This window comes from Phyllostomus hastatus, unplaced genomic scaffold (assembly GCF_019186645.2).
Source record: "Phyllostomus hastatus isolate PE091 unplaced genomic scaffold, TTU_PhHast_1.1 phas_contig_1, whole genome shotgun sequence".
NCBI lineage: Eukaryota > Metazoa > Chordata > Mammalia > Chiroptera > Phyllostomidae > Phyllostomus > Phyllostomus hastatus.
In genome coordinates, this window is record NW_025333498.1 from 43,849,501 (window position 1) to 43,868,796 (window position 19,296).

A 19,296-nucleotide genomic window follows, 5' to 3' on the forward strand; every position below is an offset into this window, starting at 1 on the left:
GAAAGTGTAAAAAATCCTTGGAAAGGACAATTTTTTTCTAGACATTTTAAAAGGGAAACTTATTAATTAGGAAACCCACAAAAGAGTATAACGTTTTGGTCTCATTCATAGCTTCCTGAATTAATTTACTACTTCTTAATTTTCATAAACTTTCAAGCTCCAGGGAAATGTCCATGAAAATATAATGTATAGATACTTGTTCAATCAATAAACAACAGATTATTTTTACAAAATGAAGTGACATGCTTGTGAAACTTTTGGTGATTTATTATTAAAAAATCAATTGGTTCACATTATGTACTAAGAATTTTAAAAATTCTATTTAAAAACTACAAGTCCATTTTAGAATCCTAGGGTACCAAATATCTGAAAACCTCTGCATTATCATCATCATCATCATCATCATCATCATCATCATTATTAGCTCCTATTTATTGAAAACTTGAAATCTTTCCAAGTACATAAAAAAATTTGTAAACATTTGCTTCCAAGCTGAATTATCTTGCTTTCAGCCAAGATTATTTTCATGGTTGAACTATTAACTTTTGAATATAGGGGATTATAACAAGAAAACTCCCAGCCCCACACCTCTTATAATGTAAATGACACCGTGATAAGATATTTTAGAGCATTGCATGTAGACATGTTGAGGTGTTGCATTGTTTAAATTCTCCTTTCAAAATAAAAGGAGAATTAATAGCCTAGGGTACTGATTTTCAACTGGTGTGCCTGAAGAATTTTTAAAACATTCAATAACTGACTCTTTTTAATATATTTTATTGATTATGCTATTACAGTTGTCCCATTTTTTCTCCCCTTTATTCTCCTCCACCCTGTAGCCCCACTCCCACTAGCATTCCCCTCCCCCACCTTAATTCATGTCCATAGGTCGTACATATAAGTTCTTTGGTTTCTCCATTTCCCATATTATTCTTACCCTCCCCCTATCTATTTTGTACCTACCATTTATGCTTCTTATTCTCTGTACCTTTTTTTCCCATTCTCCTCCATTCCCTCCCACTCATAATCCTTGATGTGGTCTCCATTTCTGTGATTCTGTTCCTGTTCTAGTTATTTGCTTAGGTTTTTTCTTTTCTTTCTTTCTTTTTTTTTTTTTTTAAGGCTTGGATGTTGACAGTTGTGAGTTTGTTGTCATTTTATTGTTGATATTTTTGGTCTTCTTTTTCTTAGATAAGTCTCTTTAACATTTCATAGTCAGGGACACTGACCTCTTTTCCCTTAGATTGTCAAAAAAAAAAAAAAAAAGCAAAGCAAAGCAAAGCAAAGCAAAGCAAACAGTCAACACAACAATAGCCTTCCAGTATGAACGTACCAAAATTATACCAACTTTTTTGTTAGGTGGGCAAAAAAATATTTTTGGTATGCCATAGAATTTTAGTAATTAGTTTATGTATGCCATGTCATGAAAAAAGTTGAAAATTGCTGGCCTAGGGTATTAATTTTGGCACTGTTTCCTTCCAACTGACTCCAAAGGAAAAATATGTTAGGAACCTAAACTTTGGAATGGAGGTGGGAATGGGGGTGGAGGCTGGAAATTTGACTCAGGTTTTATCTGGGGAGAGACATTATGTATCCTTATGCATTCTGTCCTCAAGTGTGGGAAATCCGCTGAGTGATTTGACCAGAGCCACATGCTGGATGCATTAGATAGCCTTTCTCGTTGGTGAACTGTACTTTATTCCTATACTAACTTCGGTAATGTTTAAGCTTTCTCTTTGATAATAAGACTATTGTGTATTGCTAGGTATAGACAAACTCCATTAAATGTCACTAATAAGTACAGTGAATTAATTACTAACAATGTCTATACATGGAATTTGTGAAAATTCAATGTAAGCTTGCCATTCATGGCAAGATTAAACAAATACTTTCTTGAACAAGAATAAATTTCTCTGGAACAGGGGAGTAGGTACCAGGGACACCTCTGGCAGAGATGGTAACTGGTTCCACAGTCTGTCTTCTCTTCATTACAGACCTCACCAGAGCTCCTTTATTTATACTGGTTTTCTTAACTGTAAAACACAGCTTCCCCCCTCCCCACCACCACTCTGTCCACCTTGTCACGTGTGATTTCTTTTGGTTGTTTTCTTCCAGTTTCTCTTTTATACTCTTGCTGGCTGTTTTCCTGTTTACTCTTTTGTGATTTTGTCTTCCCCTCTAGCCCTGAGTGTGGCTTTCTTACAGACACAGAGGCCCCAGCCTGACTACCCCAAACAGCCAGTGGCAGCTTGGACCCCGCACAGCACTATCGCTGTCAGGGAGGGGGTTGCCATTGGGTTGCATTGAAACAAAACCAAGCAAAGCCAAAAACCAAAACACCAAAACACCAAGCCAGACTTAATTTTAACCCAGAAGTAAAAACTAAGGAAAATTCTCTGCAAACTTTCATAGAGACTCTCTGAGGATCATCTCTATTATAAATGCTTGTGGGTGCCTAACTTTAGGCATGAAAAGCAAGTACTTAAAAAAATAAAAGCAACACATAGGTCAGCGCCCTCAAAAACATTTTTGTTCAGTCCACAAATATTCTCTGGGGAAAAAGAAAAAGTGCTTATCTTGAACTCTTTATTTTTTTTTGAGCATGTAATTTTTATCAGTTTGTTTTGTTTTTGTTGCTTTTTCCCCCCACTCACTGCTTATAAAACTAGCAAGCAGAAGTCTCTCTGGAACAAGATAGAATCATAAAAATTTTCAAGAATCTCGTCACAAACTAAACAGTACAAATTGCACATTCTTCATGGAAGTATCAGCCGTTAGTGCGTGCCTGGATCCAACTATAATAGATTATCCCAAAGTGGGAAAGAATGAACAGTACAAAATTAGCAGAACTGAGAGCAGAGCTTGTCTAGTGAAGGCAATATGATCTGCACTTTAGGGGCCTGGGTTCTCAGGCAATGGGAAAAAAGACTATGTAAAGTTTTATTTTTGCAAGTGAACACTTGGTAGGATCTCAAGAGGCAGATTGGTGCATTGAATTGCGTATGAGAAAAATTATATTAACAAGTATACCGCTTAGAATCTCTTGGCATAATAGCTACACTACAATTGTGCCTGTTATTTATGTAATAATATATACATGTACATTTCTTACCTAGTATAAAAATGCAACATATATAGTAAATATTTATATAATTATGTAGATTCCATATTCTGAATTTTTATGATCAGATTAGCATAGGTGTATAACCATGGCTTCTTACAATATTAACAAATATTTCCAAATTAATGTTAACATGGGGAAATATATTTTGTTTCTGATGTCATGTGCTGGTTAACGTGACATTCTCTCAAACTCCATGTAACAGCAGAGGAATTAGCAAAAAGAAACAGCTAAGGTATAGTAATAATTTTAGCCATCCTTTTTCCAAGATGCTATAATCTACCCGAAGATAACTAATTGTTCAAAGTAAACATTCCACTCTGACCACAAAAGGAATCCATTACACAAACATATAATTCACAGTCATTTTTAGTGGGTTGTAAACAGTTTGGAATGAGCATAAAATGGGACAAAAATCAAAGTGAGCATTTTGAAATGAAAAAGTGTTTGCTACAAAAGGTCAGTCCCTTTGCTTGGCAAACTATGTAGAAAAGCCTGGGAAAATGCTGATCACACAAGCAATGAGGGAATTTTAAAGCCAACAGCCTCCTTGTTTCTTTAAACAGACATCGGAACCTATAACTGGATCCTGTCAAACAAACGACAGCAAAAAAATATAACAGCTGCTAAGAAGTCAAGTTGAGAGATAAAGTTTTCGAGGCTAAGGACCTTCTCAGAAGCAGACTAAAGGTCTTTCTTAAATTTTTAAGCAAGGTTATGGATCCCAGGGTGGCTTTTAGGCACCAAGTCAAATATGTAACTTTGTGTATTGTTCTTGTCATAGCATTTTGTGTTCCAGAAAAACAAATAAGAAGACAAACTTGTTGATTAGCATCTGCTGAGGCACTTTACAGAGTAGCTTATAGCTGGAATCATCCAATTTGAAAAACTTAGTATCATTTATTTTTTATTGCAATTTAAAAAATAACGTAAAATATACCACCTTAACCATTTTTAAGTGTACAGTTCGGAAGCATAGAGTACATTCAAATTGTTGTGCAATGGATCTCTAGGTGTCATTTTAATGTTGTTAAATCGTTTGAGGGCAAATTAACCAGAACTGAAAATCATGAAGGAAGAATAAGTTGTTAAATCATATTTAAAAGGTTGAATGCTGATCCAAATAAAATAAAATAATTTTAGAAAGTGGTCTTACTCATTTACCAAAAAAAATTTATTGGATGCATAAAAATACATTTAAGGTAGAAATATGCTCACTTATTTGGTCAACTCCATCATTTCATAAAAGAAGTTTTCTACAATGTCTGGTGGTGTTAGGCAGAAAAAGATTGGCTTACCACTTCAGGAATATCTTTTTGGGAGTCTCACACTGAGTGACTCCTTACATTTTATTGCCACAATGTGTCAAGAAAAAATAATCTGGGAAATAAGGCTAAACTAATCTTCTCCTGGTCTTAACAGGAGACAAAAACCAGACAAGTACGTGTTTATTATTTAGCCTTTTTTACGTCATTGAAGTTTTTAAAATAAAAATTACATATATCTAAGGTATATAACATGATGATTTGATATGATTACTATAGTCAAGGTAGTTAACATGTCATTTCTCCACCCGGCTCCCATCTGTGTGTGTGTGATGAGAAAATCTGAAATTTTCTCCCTTGGCATCTTTCTATCATTCAACATAGCACTAACTGTGGTCCTTGTGTCTGTCCATTAGACCTCTGGGCCTATCCATCCTATATAACCTCAGCTTCATGCCCTTTGGCCAACATCTCTCCCCATTTCCCTCACTTGCAGTTAAGTCCTTTGAAAGCAAACATCTCCTAGAATAAAAAAATATAATTGTAGTGGTTATTCTTTGTTCTTGTCTTTCATAGCAGTTATCACAGTTTGTGCTTTGTGTGTGTGTCCTTTTGTTTAACATGTATTTTGTTCATATTCTCAGCTGGTAGTATAGAGCAGTGATTTTTCAATTGGTGTGCCACAAGACTTTTTAAAACATGCAACACCTAACTATTTTGTCAGGGGCACTGACCTCTTTTCCATAAGGTTGTCAAATTAAAAAAAAAATGAAAACAGCCAACAGAACAATAGTTATCTGGTGTGAATAAATCAAAATTATACCTATTTTTGTCAGATTGGCAAAAAATAATATATTTTCTGATATGCCATTGATTTTTTGTAATTAGTTTATGTGTGCCATGAGATGAAAAAGATTAAAAATCACTGGTATAGATAATGGCACATAGAGAATACTAAATAACATGCAGTGATGCAATGGACACCTGTTACTTAGGGCCTGTTACTTCATTCAACCACTCTTTATTGAGTGCTTACAACGTGTCACATATTATGTATGTATGGCTTTTTTCAAATAATGGAACTTCACAGAGTTGTTAGTTACATGCTTTGATAAAAAGAACTGTGGATTAAGGTCCTAATACTAATTACACCAGTTTATACTATTTACTTTGTTTACTTCCCATCTAGTCTCTTGTCTCTAAGAGATACAAAAGGCCCAATTTTTAAGTAAGCTACATCTATATACTTTTGAAGCCACCTTGAACTATACAAAGTATGCATAAAATAGTGAAAAATGGACATCTTACTGTTTAGATTATGTGCCATCTGTATGTCACAATGCCTACCACTACATGCTTGTTCCTCTAGACCTCAAAAAAAGGGTGGGTCAGATAGTCTCTTGCTTTTGGTCAGTTTACCACATATATTGAGTATTAGCTGAAAAATAATTTGATGTTTTCACAGAAAATTCTTTGAAAGAAAGAACATAAATTGAATTTTCCATTGTCCACTTATGATATCCCATATGCGTGGTCTGCCACTGTAAAGGCAAGACAAGAGAGAAAGAGCCACTGGGAAGAGCCCTGAAGACTAACACGCTCCTTTACAGTTTGTCGTCCAAGTTTTGTGTGTATTTTCTGGGCTGAGCAGGCAGTGTCAGAAACCAGAAAAGTGATTTTAATCCAGTTATAATAGTTGGTAAGGAAGAAAATGCTCTGGTGAGTTAGAGGAATGAAGAAAACTAAATCAAGATAAGGAAACATACTAAACAAGTTATTCGCTAAATTGGTTTACATTGGGCTCACTAAAAGATTTTCTTATAGGCATGTCTAAGAGATGCAAAATTTAAAATGTAACTAATACCACCTTACCAGGAATGCATCTTGTGCCAAGCACTGGGTAGAGTTTCCCTGGGGAGACCACAGAGCATGAGCAGTTTGCTTCTGCCACATGCAAGTAACTAACTGAATGAAAGAATTAATGAAAGGATGGATGGATGGATGAATGGATGAATTAATGAATAAATGGTGAGATTTGGTTTCTGAACATTGTTTCATTTGAAATAAAACATTTAAGGAGCATTTAAAAAAATACAGTTACAGTTTATAGATTTTTTTAAGCCTAGGAAATAATCTTAGCAAAAGAGAGAAAGGAAACAAATCTTTTTTTTTTTAAATAACAGCCGATGTACTGCTGTAGTGAATATTGAGGCCATTTCCCTAAGACTGTGAGAGTAAACACACAGTTTTCATTAAATGTGCCTTTCCCATAACTGGTCCATAAACATTTCCCATGACTCTGCAGTTGAGTATCTTGGCTGAAAGAGGATCTGGCCATTAGAAAGAGGGCTCTAGATATGCAGAGTCCCAGCCGTGCCGAGAGACTTGGCACCTTTCTGTGCTACTTCCTAATACCAACCCCAGCATAAAATATCATCAGAAGCCTGCATAAACATTGGACTTAGATTCACATAAATTATTTCTGTCCTAAGGTGCTTTATGCCAGAATTTAGTAAAAACAGCACTTTGAGTAAATAGAATTGGCGTATAAATGTAAGAATATTAATCCAACAAAATGATCATAGAAAAATATAATCAAAAGTACACACTTGTAAATCTTGCAATAATGTGAGAGGTTTATCTTGTGCTTCTGAGTTTTTATCGAACATTTCCAAAGAGTTCCTTTAAGCTGACACTGCCAAAGTGCTTTGAATTATCAGTTTCTTTGTGGAACTGTGCTCTTTGAGTTTCATTAAAATGCTGAGAAATTATTTTAATAATCATGTGTGATTAGTGCCTGTTTAGTGCTGTATCTACAAATTCATTTTAAGAGTAAACACCAGGACAATGAAATATAATGCCAGATATGGTTACTCCTGTCAGCAAAAACATTGTCTTATTTTATTAAAAACTCCCACAAAATGCCATGAACAAAGGATACAGTTTCTATTTACAGGCATTTCTACTGTATGATATTGTGCTATCTGCATACCACAAGGCTTTATGTAGCAGAATTTTCATCTTGCCTGGGGTATGTACATGAATAGAGAGGTACAGAGTCCTTTTTCATATGTGCACACATCTCATTATGTACAGCTTCCCCCAAAGTCCTATTTGGATTTTTGCTCTAATATAACAGAGCTCACATCATCAGTACTATTTATAAGTGAATGAAGATTTCTTAAAAGTGATAACTTATCTATTGACAATAATAACATTATAACATTTCCAGTGATCCATTTTGGCTTTAAGTACTTATTAAATAATATTTATTCCTCAAATATGTACTTATAAAATTAAATGAGATTGCAACATGCAGTAAAAATACATTTCTCTCTCAACTCCAATTGACTCCATTCCTCACAGACATCTCTCCTTGTGCTCATTCTGCTTTTACTGTTTTCTCCTCTCGCTCTGAACTCTCTGCTCTTGTCTCTGATGAGTTGATATGCGTTCCTCCAAAGCCACTCCCTTTATCCACTTTCCCTACCCACTCATCCCCTTCTTGTTATTCTCCATTCCCTACTGATATGGGAATAATAGGATCCCAAGGCTATCCTTACAGTATAATTAAAGTATGAATTTCCAGGAGCTGGAAATTGCAGACCATTTTTATTATGCTTCTATAATAAAGCCAGGTAACACTGAGAGAATTAAAATAGCTTTGCCCTAGCAGATAACTTGGTAAAGATTTTTTCTCCTTGCTTCTATTGTTTTAAGAGATTGGGAGCTGAAAATGTGAACAGATTCACCAATTCTTTTTCTGAAAACACCTCTGTCTTTTACATGATATATATCCCCCTAGATCCTGGGAATATGTTGTAAACTTGTAACAGATGGTGATGAAGCTTCATATTTTTATATAATACATATTTTTTTACATTCTTCACCTATTGTATGTATCTTCCAGGGAAAATGACCTTGAATGAATGAAGTCATAATCTGAAGGAAAAACACCTCACAGACAGACTAGCATGGAAATGATGAGTCAATTGGGTTTTGTTTTGTTCCCCTTAGTAAGATGAGATAATTTCAGATGAAAAACTGAATGTTGAAATAGAAGGATCAAAGTTCATCTTAACATTGGAGGTGCATCTGTTAATTGTTCCAGGAAAACCAGTTAGCCGTATTCTGATTGAACAGAAACACGTGGAAAATAGAATATCACTGTTTGCAAGTGGAAATGCTATTTGCTTCACTTGGGTAATGTTGGGGGCTTACCAAAAATTGTTCTGGCACATCTACCAGCACGAATGTTAGGAGGGTTCTAACACTTTGAGTGCTGATATTTTATGAATGTTTTATCACTGGCTTGAAAACAAGAAGTTTGCAATTGAATCAACAACATGTCAGACAGACAAAATATTAAAAAAAAAAGAACATTAGTGGGAATTACTGATGTCCCTATTGTAAAAACAAACTGAAGTTAATAAGAAACTTGATCCTCTTAACCGATTAACAAAAGTCAGGTTTTAATTGCATGGCTTCCCAGACAAATCGAGTGGTGCTGTGAACTTAGCACTGGTGGTGCAGAGGGTGGCGTAAGGGGAGAAACTGCTGCATATTCAGTTACCCACCTCTTTTTTCGACAGCTTCAATGCATTGCTTTACGAACCGTGGAACTGTGGAATTTTCACGTTCACACACTGTGTGCAGATGAGAGCCAAAAATTTGATCTGCAAAAGAAACAAAGATGAGCTTCATTAAAATCCAAGCTTGCGTTGTTCTTTAATTTGATTTTGTTTCCATATCCACTGCATGATGAAACCTGCATCTTGCATAGGAATCAATTTTTTGCTTTAATTCCAAAATGTCTACTGCACACATAAAAAGACCATAACTCTTTCCTTCGTGGAACAGGTCTCCAGCCTAAGAGAAAGAAAATTAACACTCTGCCATTGATTACGCAGGGGTGACTGAGTACATTATCGTCTCTCTGGGCTTAACTTTGCTATCTACAAAATAATGACAAGGAATTAAGTAAACTTCTACAAAATAATTAATCTTAGTGAATAGATATCTTGAGTGTTAAAAAAAACATTCAATGATCACCAAAATTACGATTTTTGTCAGTATGCTTAGAAGAGTCATTTTGTGGCTCAAAGATGTTTGACAAGGCAAGATCCAGGAGACTTAACTTTGAAGAGAATTTCTAAACTTTTCTCCTGCCTGAAATGCCCTTCCTCTTCTCTAATCTAAGTATCCTGTTTCCTTAGGGCTCAACTCAGACTCAGTTTCTACACGAACTCAATCCTTCCCCTCTCTGCTTTGTGCCTCCAGTAGCATCGTTTTTTTCGAAACCTAGTACCTCAGGATGTTAATAGGTGATGTGGGAAAAAGTACTGTGAACAAAAGGGTTTAGCACATTGGGTTAAACAAAGCTAAACAGGTTTCTTTTGTGTATACTTATTTTAGAGCTTGTGATATGCCTGTGTGCCCTGGGAACCTCCATGAGGGGCGAGAGGACACACCATTTCTCACACTTATTTGAATAAGATCCTTTTATTCAAAGGGCATCTCTCTAGACTAATGTTTCTGAGAACACTCTATGTGAAGTCCTCGCCTAGCCCTCTCATTTAGGACATGATTCATGCTACATTGCATTGTGAATTTATATTTGTAATGCATGATATATATTTTCTCAAAGTAGATTCTGAGTGCCTATATCATATTTGTGTTCTTATAGTCACCAGTGCTTTGCACAGGATCTGGCCCACAAGATTCACCCCCAGGGTTTTAAATTTGTGGTGAAATATACACAACACAAAGTTCACCATTTCACCATTTTCACATGTATAGTTCAGTGGCATTAAGTGTATGAATCCTGTTGTGAAACTAACACCACAAATTCATTTCCAAAACTTTTATAAACAGTATAAATGTTTATTCCTGATAATAAAACAGATATTTAGTAGTTTCAAAGGCTTCCCATCTTGTTCAAAATGAAATCCAATTTTCTATTACCACTTCCAAGGCAGCACATGACCAGACCTTCTACCAATTAATTGTTTTCATTTGCTTCCTTTTATCCCTCTCCCCCACATACTTGCCTGAAGCCTCTCTGTCCACATTGCTGATCCTTGTCCACACTTCTGCCTCTGAACTTTGCACTGACTTCCTCTGCAGGGAATCCATGGCTCTAGGCTCCTGATCAAACACCACCTTCTGACTGTAGCCTTTCCTACCTATCTTTTAAAAAAAATGATGACCATTGCCAACAGATATTCTACATGTCACTTCCCTGCCTTACTTATGTGAGAGCACTTCTCTCCACCTGGCATATTACACTGAAGTGTTTACTGGTAAGTTGCTTCCCTTGCTTAGAATGTGAAACTCAGGAGAGTCAGACTATACCTGTTTCTTTCATTACTGGATCCTCAGTAACTGGACAGTGTTTGGCATATACTAGAAGTTAAATAAACATTTATTGAACAATGGACTGCAAGACATCATCTGAGTCATCAGTGGAGGTTTTCAATAAACTTAAAAATTATTTGTAGCAGAATTGAGGAGAAAATATAAAGTGCCACATAATAGAAAGCTAAATAATTTATTATTACAAAAGGATAGTCATAATGGAGTGTGATGAGACTTCAGGGATGTCATGATTTTTATCCATTTGTTAGAAAAATTGGTGACTCAAATTTGGGACAACCCAGCAGAGAGGGAACAATTAAGGCTAAAGCACTAATAATAATGCACTGTGATATGAAAATGTGTGCTTTCATTCAGGAGACAAAAAGAAGATGAATTCAAAACACCTCACCAAGTGTAGAGAGTAGAATATAATCATGGGTATTTGCTTTGAATACTTGGTTAAATATCAGAGATATATTCAAATTAGTGAGCTACCATCATAAGAAAGAATGACATAAAGTATTTTAGAAAAATAACCCAGAACTACAGACACAGTAATTTACTCTGGATTTATAGCCAGAAAGAATTGTTATAAACTATAAAGCCCTTTAATGAAAATAATAATTCAAATCAATTTCACAAATATTTATTACCTTCTATCTTTATAGCAATGAGGTATGTATGTTAGATTATAAAAAATAATCAAGAAGTTCGTAATCTTAGAAGAGCTAATGTAAGTCAAATAATGCTCAAAACAGAATATAAGAGATGTCAGAAAAGATACTAAATGCTAAGAAAGGCATCCTATAGTACAGGTCCTTTTGTGACATTTAGTGCAGATACGGATTGTGTGTGGTGAGGAGTGGGAGACATTTGTGAGGTTAAGAGTTACTTACAAAAAAATAGATTCCCGTAAGTAGTGTATATTAAAATCTGGAGACATTTCCTTTCATTAGGTAGATACAGAAAGACATGAAAGCATTCTAGGGCATTAACTCTTTGATTTATTTAGTTATTTGCAAAAGAAAATCCTGAGTGCCTGCTGTGTGCCAGGAGCTAGGAAAGGTATTGGTAATGTAAAAACTGAGACCCATTACCTGTGGTCTCAAAGTTTCTTGCCTAGTAGGGCAGTGTATAAACAAACTGGTAGAAACACTTCATCATGAAAACTTCTCTAACTTTCACAGATGCAATGGGAAGCACAGATGCAATGGGAAGATGTGGTGGGACACTGGACCAGCGTTGAGCATCTGTGGAAGAATCCCAGAGAAGAGCTGAATCCTTAAGAGTAAGGAAGACTGAAACTGGAGAGTCAAGAGAGGGGACAAAGGGCACTTGGGGAAGGTGGGGGAGGGGAAAACAAACACATTGGCGATGGGAAGAATGATAGGATGAATGTACTGTGCTGAGGGGAATATTCACTCTTCCTTGTGTAGAGAAATTTTGATGTGTTAGGCTTTAAAAAATGATAAACATTGTGTTATGAATGATCTTAAACACTAAGTCAGGTAGGTTAAATTATCTGAGAGCATGCAGATACCATTGATTTTTTAAATACATGCTTCTCTCTTCCAACTTTCTCATGTTTAGAGTCCACTTGTAAGACAGAAGCTGGAAGTGTTCTCCAATGACTTCTGCTTCTCTTACAGTTTTGGGCGATTAGATAGTTTTGGTCAGTGAAACATCAGGGGAAGTGACTTGGGGAGCTACAAGAGAAGATTTTTTCCCTGATAAAAGGTGTGTGAAGACACACTTTTTCTTTTTTTCTTCTGCTTTGAATATCACTGTGAAATCATGTGATGTTTGGGGCTACCTCAGCAACCTTGTCTCTGTGAGGCAACAAAAGTGTAAACAAAAGATAGAATGATAAAAAAAGACCTAAATTTACAAAAAAAACTGAGACTTCAGTGACATTGTTGAACTTTCAATCCAATCCTAAAACACTTTCTCTAGGCTTTTTGTTGTATAAGATAAGTCATTTTTAACAGGGTATTCTATCACCTGCAACAAAGAGGCTCATAATCAAATCTGGAGCACAAATCATGTGGCAGATTGGACATGAGGAGATTAGAGGCTATTGTGATCACCTGGGAAAGATGTTGTGGAGACCAGAATCAGGAGACAGAGGTGTGGTAAATTTAATCATTGCTTACAATTCTTATGTTCTCTCAATTACATTTATACATTTAAATCATTTGCCATGTGACTGTGGCAAAACTCACTAGAGTGGGTAGCATTTTATTTCCTCCACTTCTCTGATGCTAGGCTTAGCCATGTGTCTTGCTTTGGACAATGTAGTGTGAGTAGAAATGACAATGTGTCAGTTCCTGTCTGAGGCCTTAAGAAGCAATACAGATGTTCTGCTTTCCTGCTTGCTTTTCTGTTGTGGCCGAGACAAGAGCTTCCCTGGGTAGCTACTGGCCCTTCAGTCTGGGCTCTACAGTAAATATGTGTGGCACAGAACAGAAGCCAACCATCAATGATGAGGCAAAGCCAGTCAGACCTACAGCTCAAAGCAGGGCTGTCCAGTCTAAACTATCTGACACATGGACACATGGGAAAAATGCTTTTTGCTGTATGCCACTGAGATTTTGTGTTTATTCTTTATTCAGCAATAGCTAACTGACAAAAATGAAAACAGGTGACTTCTGGTGATCTAAGCAATGTTGTGAGGATAAAAACAGTTGACAGAATGTGGAAACTGACACTGGAAAGCAAAAAAATAGAGAAAAAATGATTCTGAACTTGCTAAGAATGTAGAATTATACATCAGTTTAGATTCAACTATAAGGAAGAGCCTCAAGGGAAGTTGCTCTCACCTTAAAATTTAAACTTATTATGCCTCACCTAATATCAAGACACTTCCTATTCTATATTCTCTCCAGATCAATTCAGTTCTATTGAATTCAAGTCAGTGGATATTTCTTGAACACCTACCACATGCTGGGAGTTGTGAAGGAAACAAAGAGTCATTCATTCATTAACTATCTATTACATGTCCACTATGAGCCAGTCACTGTGCTCCCGCCTGAAAATGCAATGATGCATGAAGCACGATCTCCTATAGTCTATGGGGGAAGAATAACTCTCACAACACTTATAATGTGATTAGTGCTATTGCAAGGGTGTGTTATAATGATGCAGATTTATTGTGCCCTTACACTAAGCCAAGCAAAGTTCAAAGTACTTCGTGTATGACTTATTTAATCTTTATACTAATTCTGAAGCATAAGAACATTGAGTCTTTTGTCTATAGCTACAAAGCATCAGTCTCTATGAATATATGTATATTCTCTACCTATATATCTATCTACATCTATATCATCTGTATCTATATCTATACATCTATACCTTTATCTATATATCTATATCTATACCTATATGGAGAGAGAGAGGGCCCCAAACTAAGATCATGGAGAAAAGAGGTGATTCATGGGATTTGTTTGAAGGAGATCAAGATGCAGAAATCTAAGGGTTTGGAGAATAGTGAGACTGATATTTAGAAATTAACACAAACATTTTAGATGCAGCAGGTTGGTGATGGGAGATAAAGGTGAAAAGTTCTCATTGCATTTTGGCAATATTCAAAGGCTGTGATGACCCCAAAGAAAATGGCTTTAGTAGAAGAATGAAACTGAAAAGCAGATGTCTGTGGTCAAAATTTGAAAAGAAGGTAAGGATGCAGAGACAGCAAAGACTCCTTTAAGAAATTTTGTAGTGTAAATTAATTATACAGAATGATTGGACTTGTGGAAGGATTTTGACTTGGGGTTAAGAGCATAGAATTTCAATTCCAGGGGAGTTTATATTGCCATGGTGTTCTGAGGGGTGAGGTGCAATACTGCAGGCTATTTTCTGTTGCTCTAATGGGGGAGGTGCATTACTGCCACTTACTGGGGGGTCCAGGCAAGTGCAGGCAATCCCTTGCAGGGAAAAACTATCCCTTCCTTATTGCTAATAACACCCTGGTGAGAAAGGAGCCAAGATTTATTGAATTTTACATTAGACAGAAGGGAGATGTTTGCTTTTGCTAGTTACCAGAAGAGTCAAAATTTTTCTTCTCACTTCTAGACTCTCTTTAACCTGGCTACATTCACCCAGGAAGATACAGCTCTGGTGTCTAAGGACTTAGCTTTCTAGCTGGGTTGCCATGTGGCCCAAGCTGAGCCAGTGCATTTCTCCATACAAAAAAAGATTCAGAATTGGTATGCTGCAGACTGAGGTAGGTAGCGCCAGGGGTTTGAATTGGAAGGCTGCCTGCACTCAGACATTGGAGGCCAGGGGCAGCCATTTGGGGAGAGGACCCTGTGCAATGGGTGAATGGACAAAAGAACTAATCTGCAGAAAGAGGTGAATAAAACACATAAACCTCAACTCCGACTTTCTCATGCCTAACTCCAAGTACCATATATCTTTGCTGTGAGGTGCATTAGAAATTAGAGTGAATTTTTGTTTAGTGCAACCAAGTACACTTGACTACAACACATGCAAAGCATTGTCTCTAATGTTTGAAAAGACAGATTACAATCACAACGGAAAGGGCCAGGCTTGGCAAGAGAGCTCTGAGAGATCTACTGTCATAGATGGCACTGGTTAGAAAACTACGGTGGATGACTGACTGTTGGTGTTTCTGGCCCCATAACTATTCTATTCTCTGGTAAGAATACCTGATTTTCCTTTGGGGTTGACACCTTTCCCATTTTGCTGCTGCTTCTTTGGAGTAGTGCTGACTCCACCACCTCCAGCTGTGGGGATGAACGTGTATTTTCTCTCCTTGGCCACTGTAATTGGTTCAGACATGAACACTTGGTCCAGGTAGATCTGTCAAGCAAAACCTAGTGCTACTGGGAAAGAGGGACCCTCTTTCTACAGGTGTTGCTAAGCTATGAGGATGTGAGTTTGAGGTTCCATAAGTTATGTTGCCACTTTTTGGGAGGAAGTACTGGGAAATTAAGGTAACAGAGTAGAAAATAGAGCTGAGCAATAGAGGAAAGAAAGATCTGATAGCATTTTGTGACCCTAGATCCAGCCATGCCTGAATATTCCCTTGCCCCTTGGACTTTTCAATTAAGTGGTCCAATAAATTCCATTCTTACTTTAGTTTGGAAAAGTTTATGTCAATTACAATGGAAAGATTCTTGTCTATAATATTAGTCTCCAACATAAAATGGGGAATTATATAACTTAGAGAGATGATAATGCACATGAAATGACTTTGCAAAGTAAAAAAGTGCTTGCTATTCAAGGAAAGTAAATCATAGAGATTTAGCTAAACTGTCATTGTCAAATTTAAGGGCTATTGTAGGATTGCCATCCATCCATAAATCTGATACAATCCAGAGTCTGATAAGCTAAGAAGGATCATTAAATTATAGAAATGTGTTTTAACCACAGAACCTTCATCTTAACACAGTGCAAGGAAAGGGGATAGGAGAGAGAAGATAGTCTGTTTTCTAGGCAAGCTTTCATGAACTAGCTTTCGTCCCCTAACTTCCATGCCTGATATCCTGGCACAACATTAAGGCGTATTTCTGCATTCCCCTTCCTTATGGTATTCCAAAAAGGGAGCAGTCCCAGAACCCTGAGCTCCCGACTCCCCACCTATATTCCCATCTGTGGGCTCACTGGTAGTCCTTTCTTCCTCTCTTAACAACTCTTTGTATTTAGCAAACACCTCTTGCTAGGGGTGCCAATATTTTTGGAATGCTCTTCAAATGCCTATGGCCTTGGCTAGTGTGATCGTTATAGCTTCATTCTACTGTAGTGCTCCAGCGCATATACCGGGGTGACAGACAACACATTGGTTGGAGAAAATCCATTTTCTGCAATTTTTCATCGAAAGCATCTTTTGGTGAGAAAAATAAATAGGTCTTCCACATGACTGCACTTATAAATCATGTTGTTTACACAATGAATTAGAGTTTAACTAGGAAATGGTGGATTTTAATCTTTAAGCTCTCAAAGTTTTGACCGATTTAGTTACTTCATCAGCATAACCCAGGTTAAGTCTCCCAGATTACAAATTAGCTCCATTCTCCCTCATTTCTGCTATATATTTTTGACAAATTATGGAAAGAACACCCAGTAATGGGATCTTTGTCAGTTAGATTCCAAATGAATCAAAACTATGAAGAAAACTACTCAATAGAGGCAGTTAAATGTTCAAATAATGTGACGGTGTTATCATCATTTACCCAGCAGACAGTCTCCATATGCTTTTCAAAATGATGTTATTCTGCTTTCAGGACAGAGGGCCGTTTCAGCTTCTCAAGCAAATTTTAAAAAGGAAAAACAAAGCACCTAAACCCACAAAATGAGCCGCTCAGCCACACACACACACACACACACACACACACACACACACACACACACACACCAGACAATTATTTTGGTCATCAGGTATACTTGTGAGGTTTTTTTTTTTTTTTTGCTTCAGTAGAACAAACAAACACACATACACACACACACAAAACAAAAAACAGCTGTGGTCATCTTAAGCAAAGAAAAATTATTCAAATAATATTGAGAAATGGGGGTAGAAGGAAACTCAAAGAATTTACTGGGAACTCAAAGTAACTTATTAATTAGTCAAAGAAATTACTGGAGTTGGGGGGAACAGTCTCAGAGATGTTTAAAATTCAAGGGGCTTAGGAGATCCACAAGATAAGAAGCAAGAAATATAGCAATTGTTTTGTCAGTCTGAGAGCTGGTCAGGATGCTGTTTTCACTGTCACCCCACCAGCAATACTGTTGTAACGGCTTCTATTTACCCAATGCTTAAGACTGGGAGTTCCAGTAGAGGATCCAGTGGTTGGGATTAAGTTTAAAATGGGTTGGGATGAGAAACAAATATAGCCCTTACAGCCTCCGCAGTAGGTAGAGTTCAGTTGGAACTTTTCTCCCTCCAGAATGCCACACACAGCTAGCAGATTATTGCCCATTGAGTTGCTATTGTGTAAGGGAGAGGCCGTGGGTACTGAAAGGCAAAAATGATATTCTCAACATGGGTAATTTCGGCAATTTAATGAAATTCATCCTTTGATTTTAAACTATAAGTGACATTTAGTTTTCTGTTATAGGATTGGTTTCCAGGATAAAACTTTCAGACTACTTGTCAAGGAATCCTGTTTCTACTTTTTTATGTTCTCTCCACTTTCATCTTCACCACCTTCTCTTTTTCTCATTCAAAATACTCCCCATATGAGTATCCATCAGATAGTTTTCCACAACTTGACTGAGAATTTTTGGAGAAATGGGTGATTTAAGTAATTTAAGTAAGCCTTGTAGTTTACTGGTGGCTTATATCTTTGAATTAAGATGCAGAAAAATGTGCATAATGCTAAAACACTACTGAATTTACTCTATCTTAAGTTCTTCAGAACATACTGCATCATCTTAAGATGCTTTGGGCTTTGATTAAACATATCAGCTATTGCTTTTTGGTATACAGATATTGAAAACTGGGCTGATTCTGTGCTGAATCTCTAATATACACTGGAAGTTAATCTCTCTCATTGCTTTGTTTACTTGTGATTTTTTTCTCATAAGAGGCAAGTAAAAGAAAAAAGCTTATTTTAACTTTTAAGTAGTTTAGAATATAAATAAATAGAAGTTCTAAATAGATATACTTCTGTGTATAGTTTCCCTCCACATGTTTATTCATATTTTTGTGTCTCATCTAACCTAACAGATTGTAAAGTTCCTGGTGGGTAGTGATAATGTCTACTGTGGAAAGACTGGGGGAGACTTGCCTAGGCTCCCTGGAGAAGTTATCCCCGAGCACGGGTAGGCCACAGCTTCCAATCAAACTTGGGCAGTTGGCTGCAGGGGTGAAATTGTTCACCAGGACAGCCTAGTTTCAGTGACTGGCCAGCTGCCAGGCAGACAGGGTGGCAGAGTTCTTTCCCTGCACCTCCCAATGTTTTCCTTCTCCTTTTTCAGGGCTTCCGGCAATCTCACCTTTCCCACTTTCACCCTTAACCCCAAACAGTATTTCCACAAAGTACACTTTGGCCCCTTCCTCTAAGCTCCTAAACTCTCATGGAAACAGAACTTAACTCACTTTGGTTCTGATTAACACAAAGGACATTTTGGTAAGTCCACCAGCCAGAAACAAATTTGTAGCTTAAATAGTTTGTTAACCCAAATAGGAGAATGAGCATGAAATTTTCCTGTATTTGTCTACTCTAGGAAGCAACTTTGTCTTATCCTTTTCCCTCCCCCCTGCTTACCCAGCAGCACAACACACACAAACACACATACACACACACACTCCCCGACACATGTATATGCTCTGAATCACAACACACAGAGAATGGTGTAACCAAGTGAATATTTCATGCATTTTAAAATCCATCCATTCAGTCTATCCATCCCTGAGTATTTTTCAATGCCTGCTAGGGATAGAGGAATGAATAGAACACAAGGTCATCATACAGGCTATTGTAAATGGGGAAAACAAACACACATACACATTAACATGTAATATATGTTAAATGATGATAGGCATTATGTGAAAAAATAAAGCAAGGCAGGGGCATAGAGAGCTTGTGG

The 19,296-nt window shown here is 36.8% G+C and overlaps 1 protein-coding gene across 3 annotated transcripts in view; it reads right to left on the reverse strand.

Annotated features, from left to right (window-relative positions):
• Positions 1-19,296, reverse strand: part of ARHGAP15 (Rho GTPase activating protein 15) — a 619,068-nt gene that overhangs the window by 221,155 nt on the left and 378,617 nt on the right. For all 3 annotated transcript variants that reach the window (XM_045838525.1, XM_045838438.1, XM_045838608.1), the window contains one exon: positions 8,964-9,062. In XM_045838525.1, the coding sequence (XP_045694481.1) occupies positions 8,964-9,062 (99 nt within the window). The remainder of the gene's footprint in view (positions 1-8,963; positions 9,063-19,296) is intronic.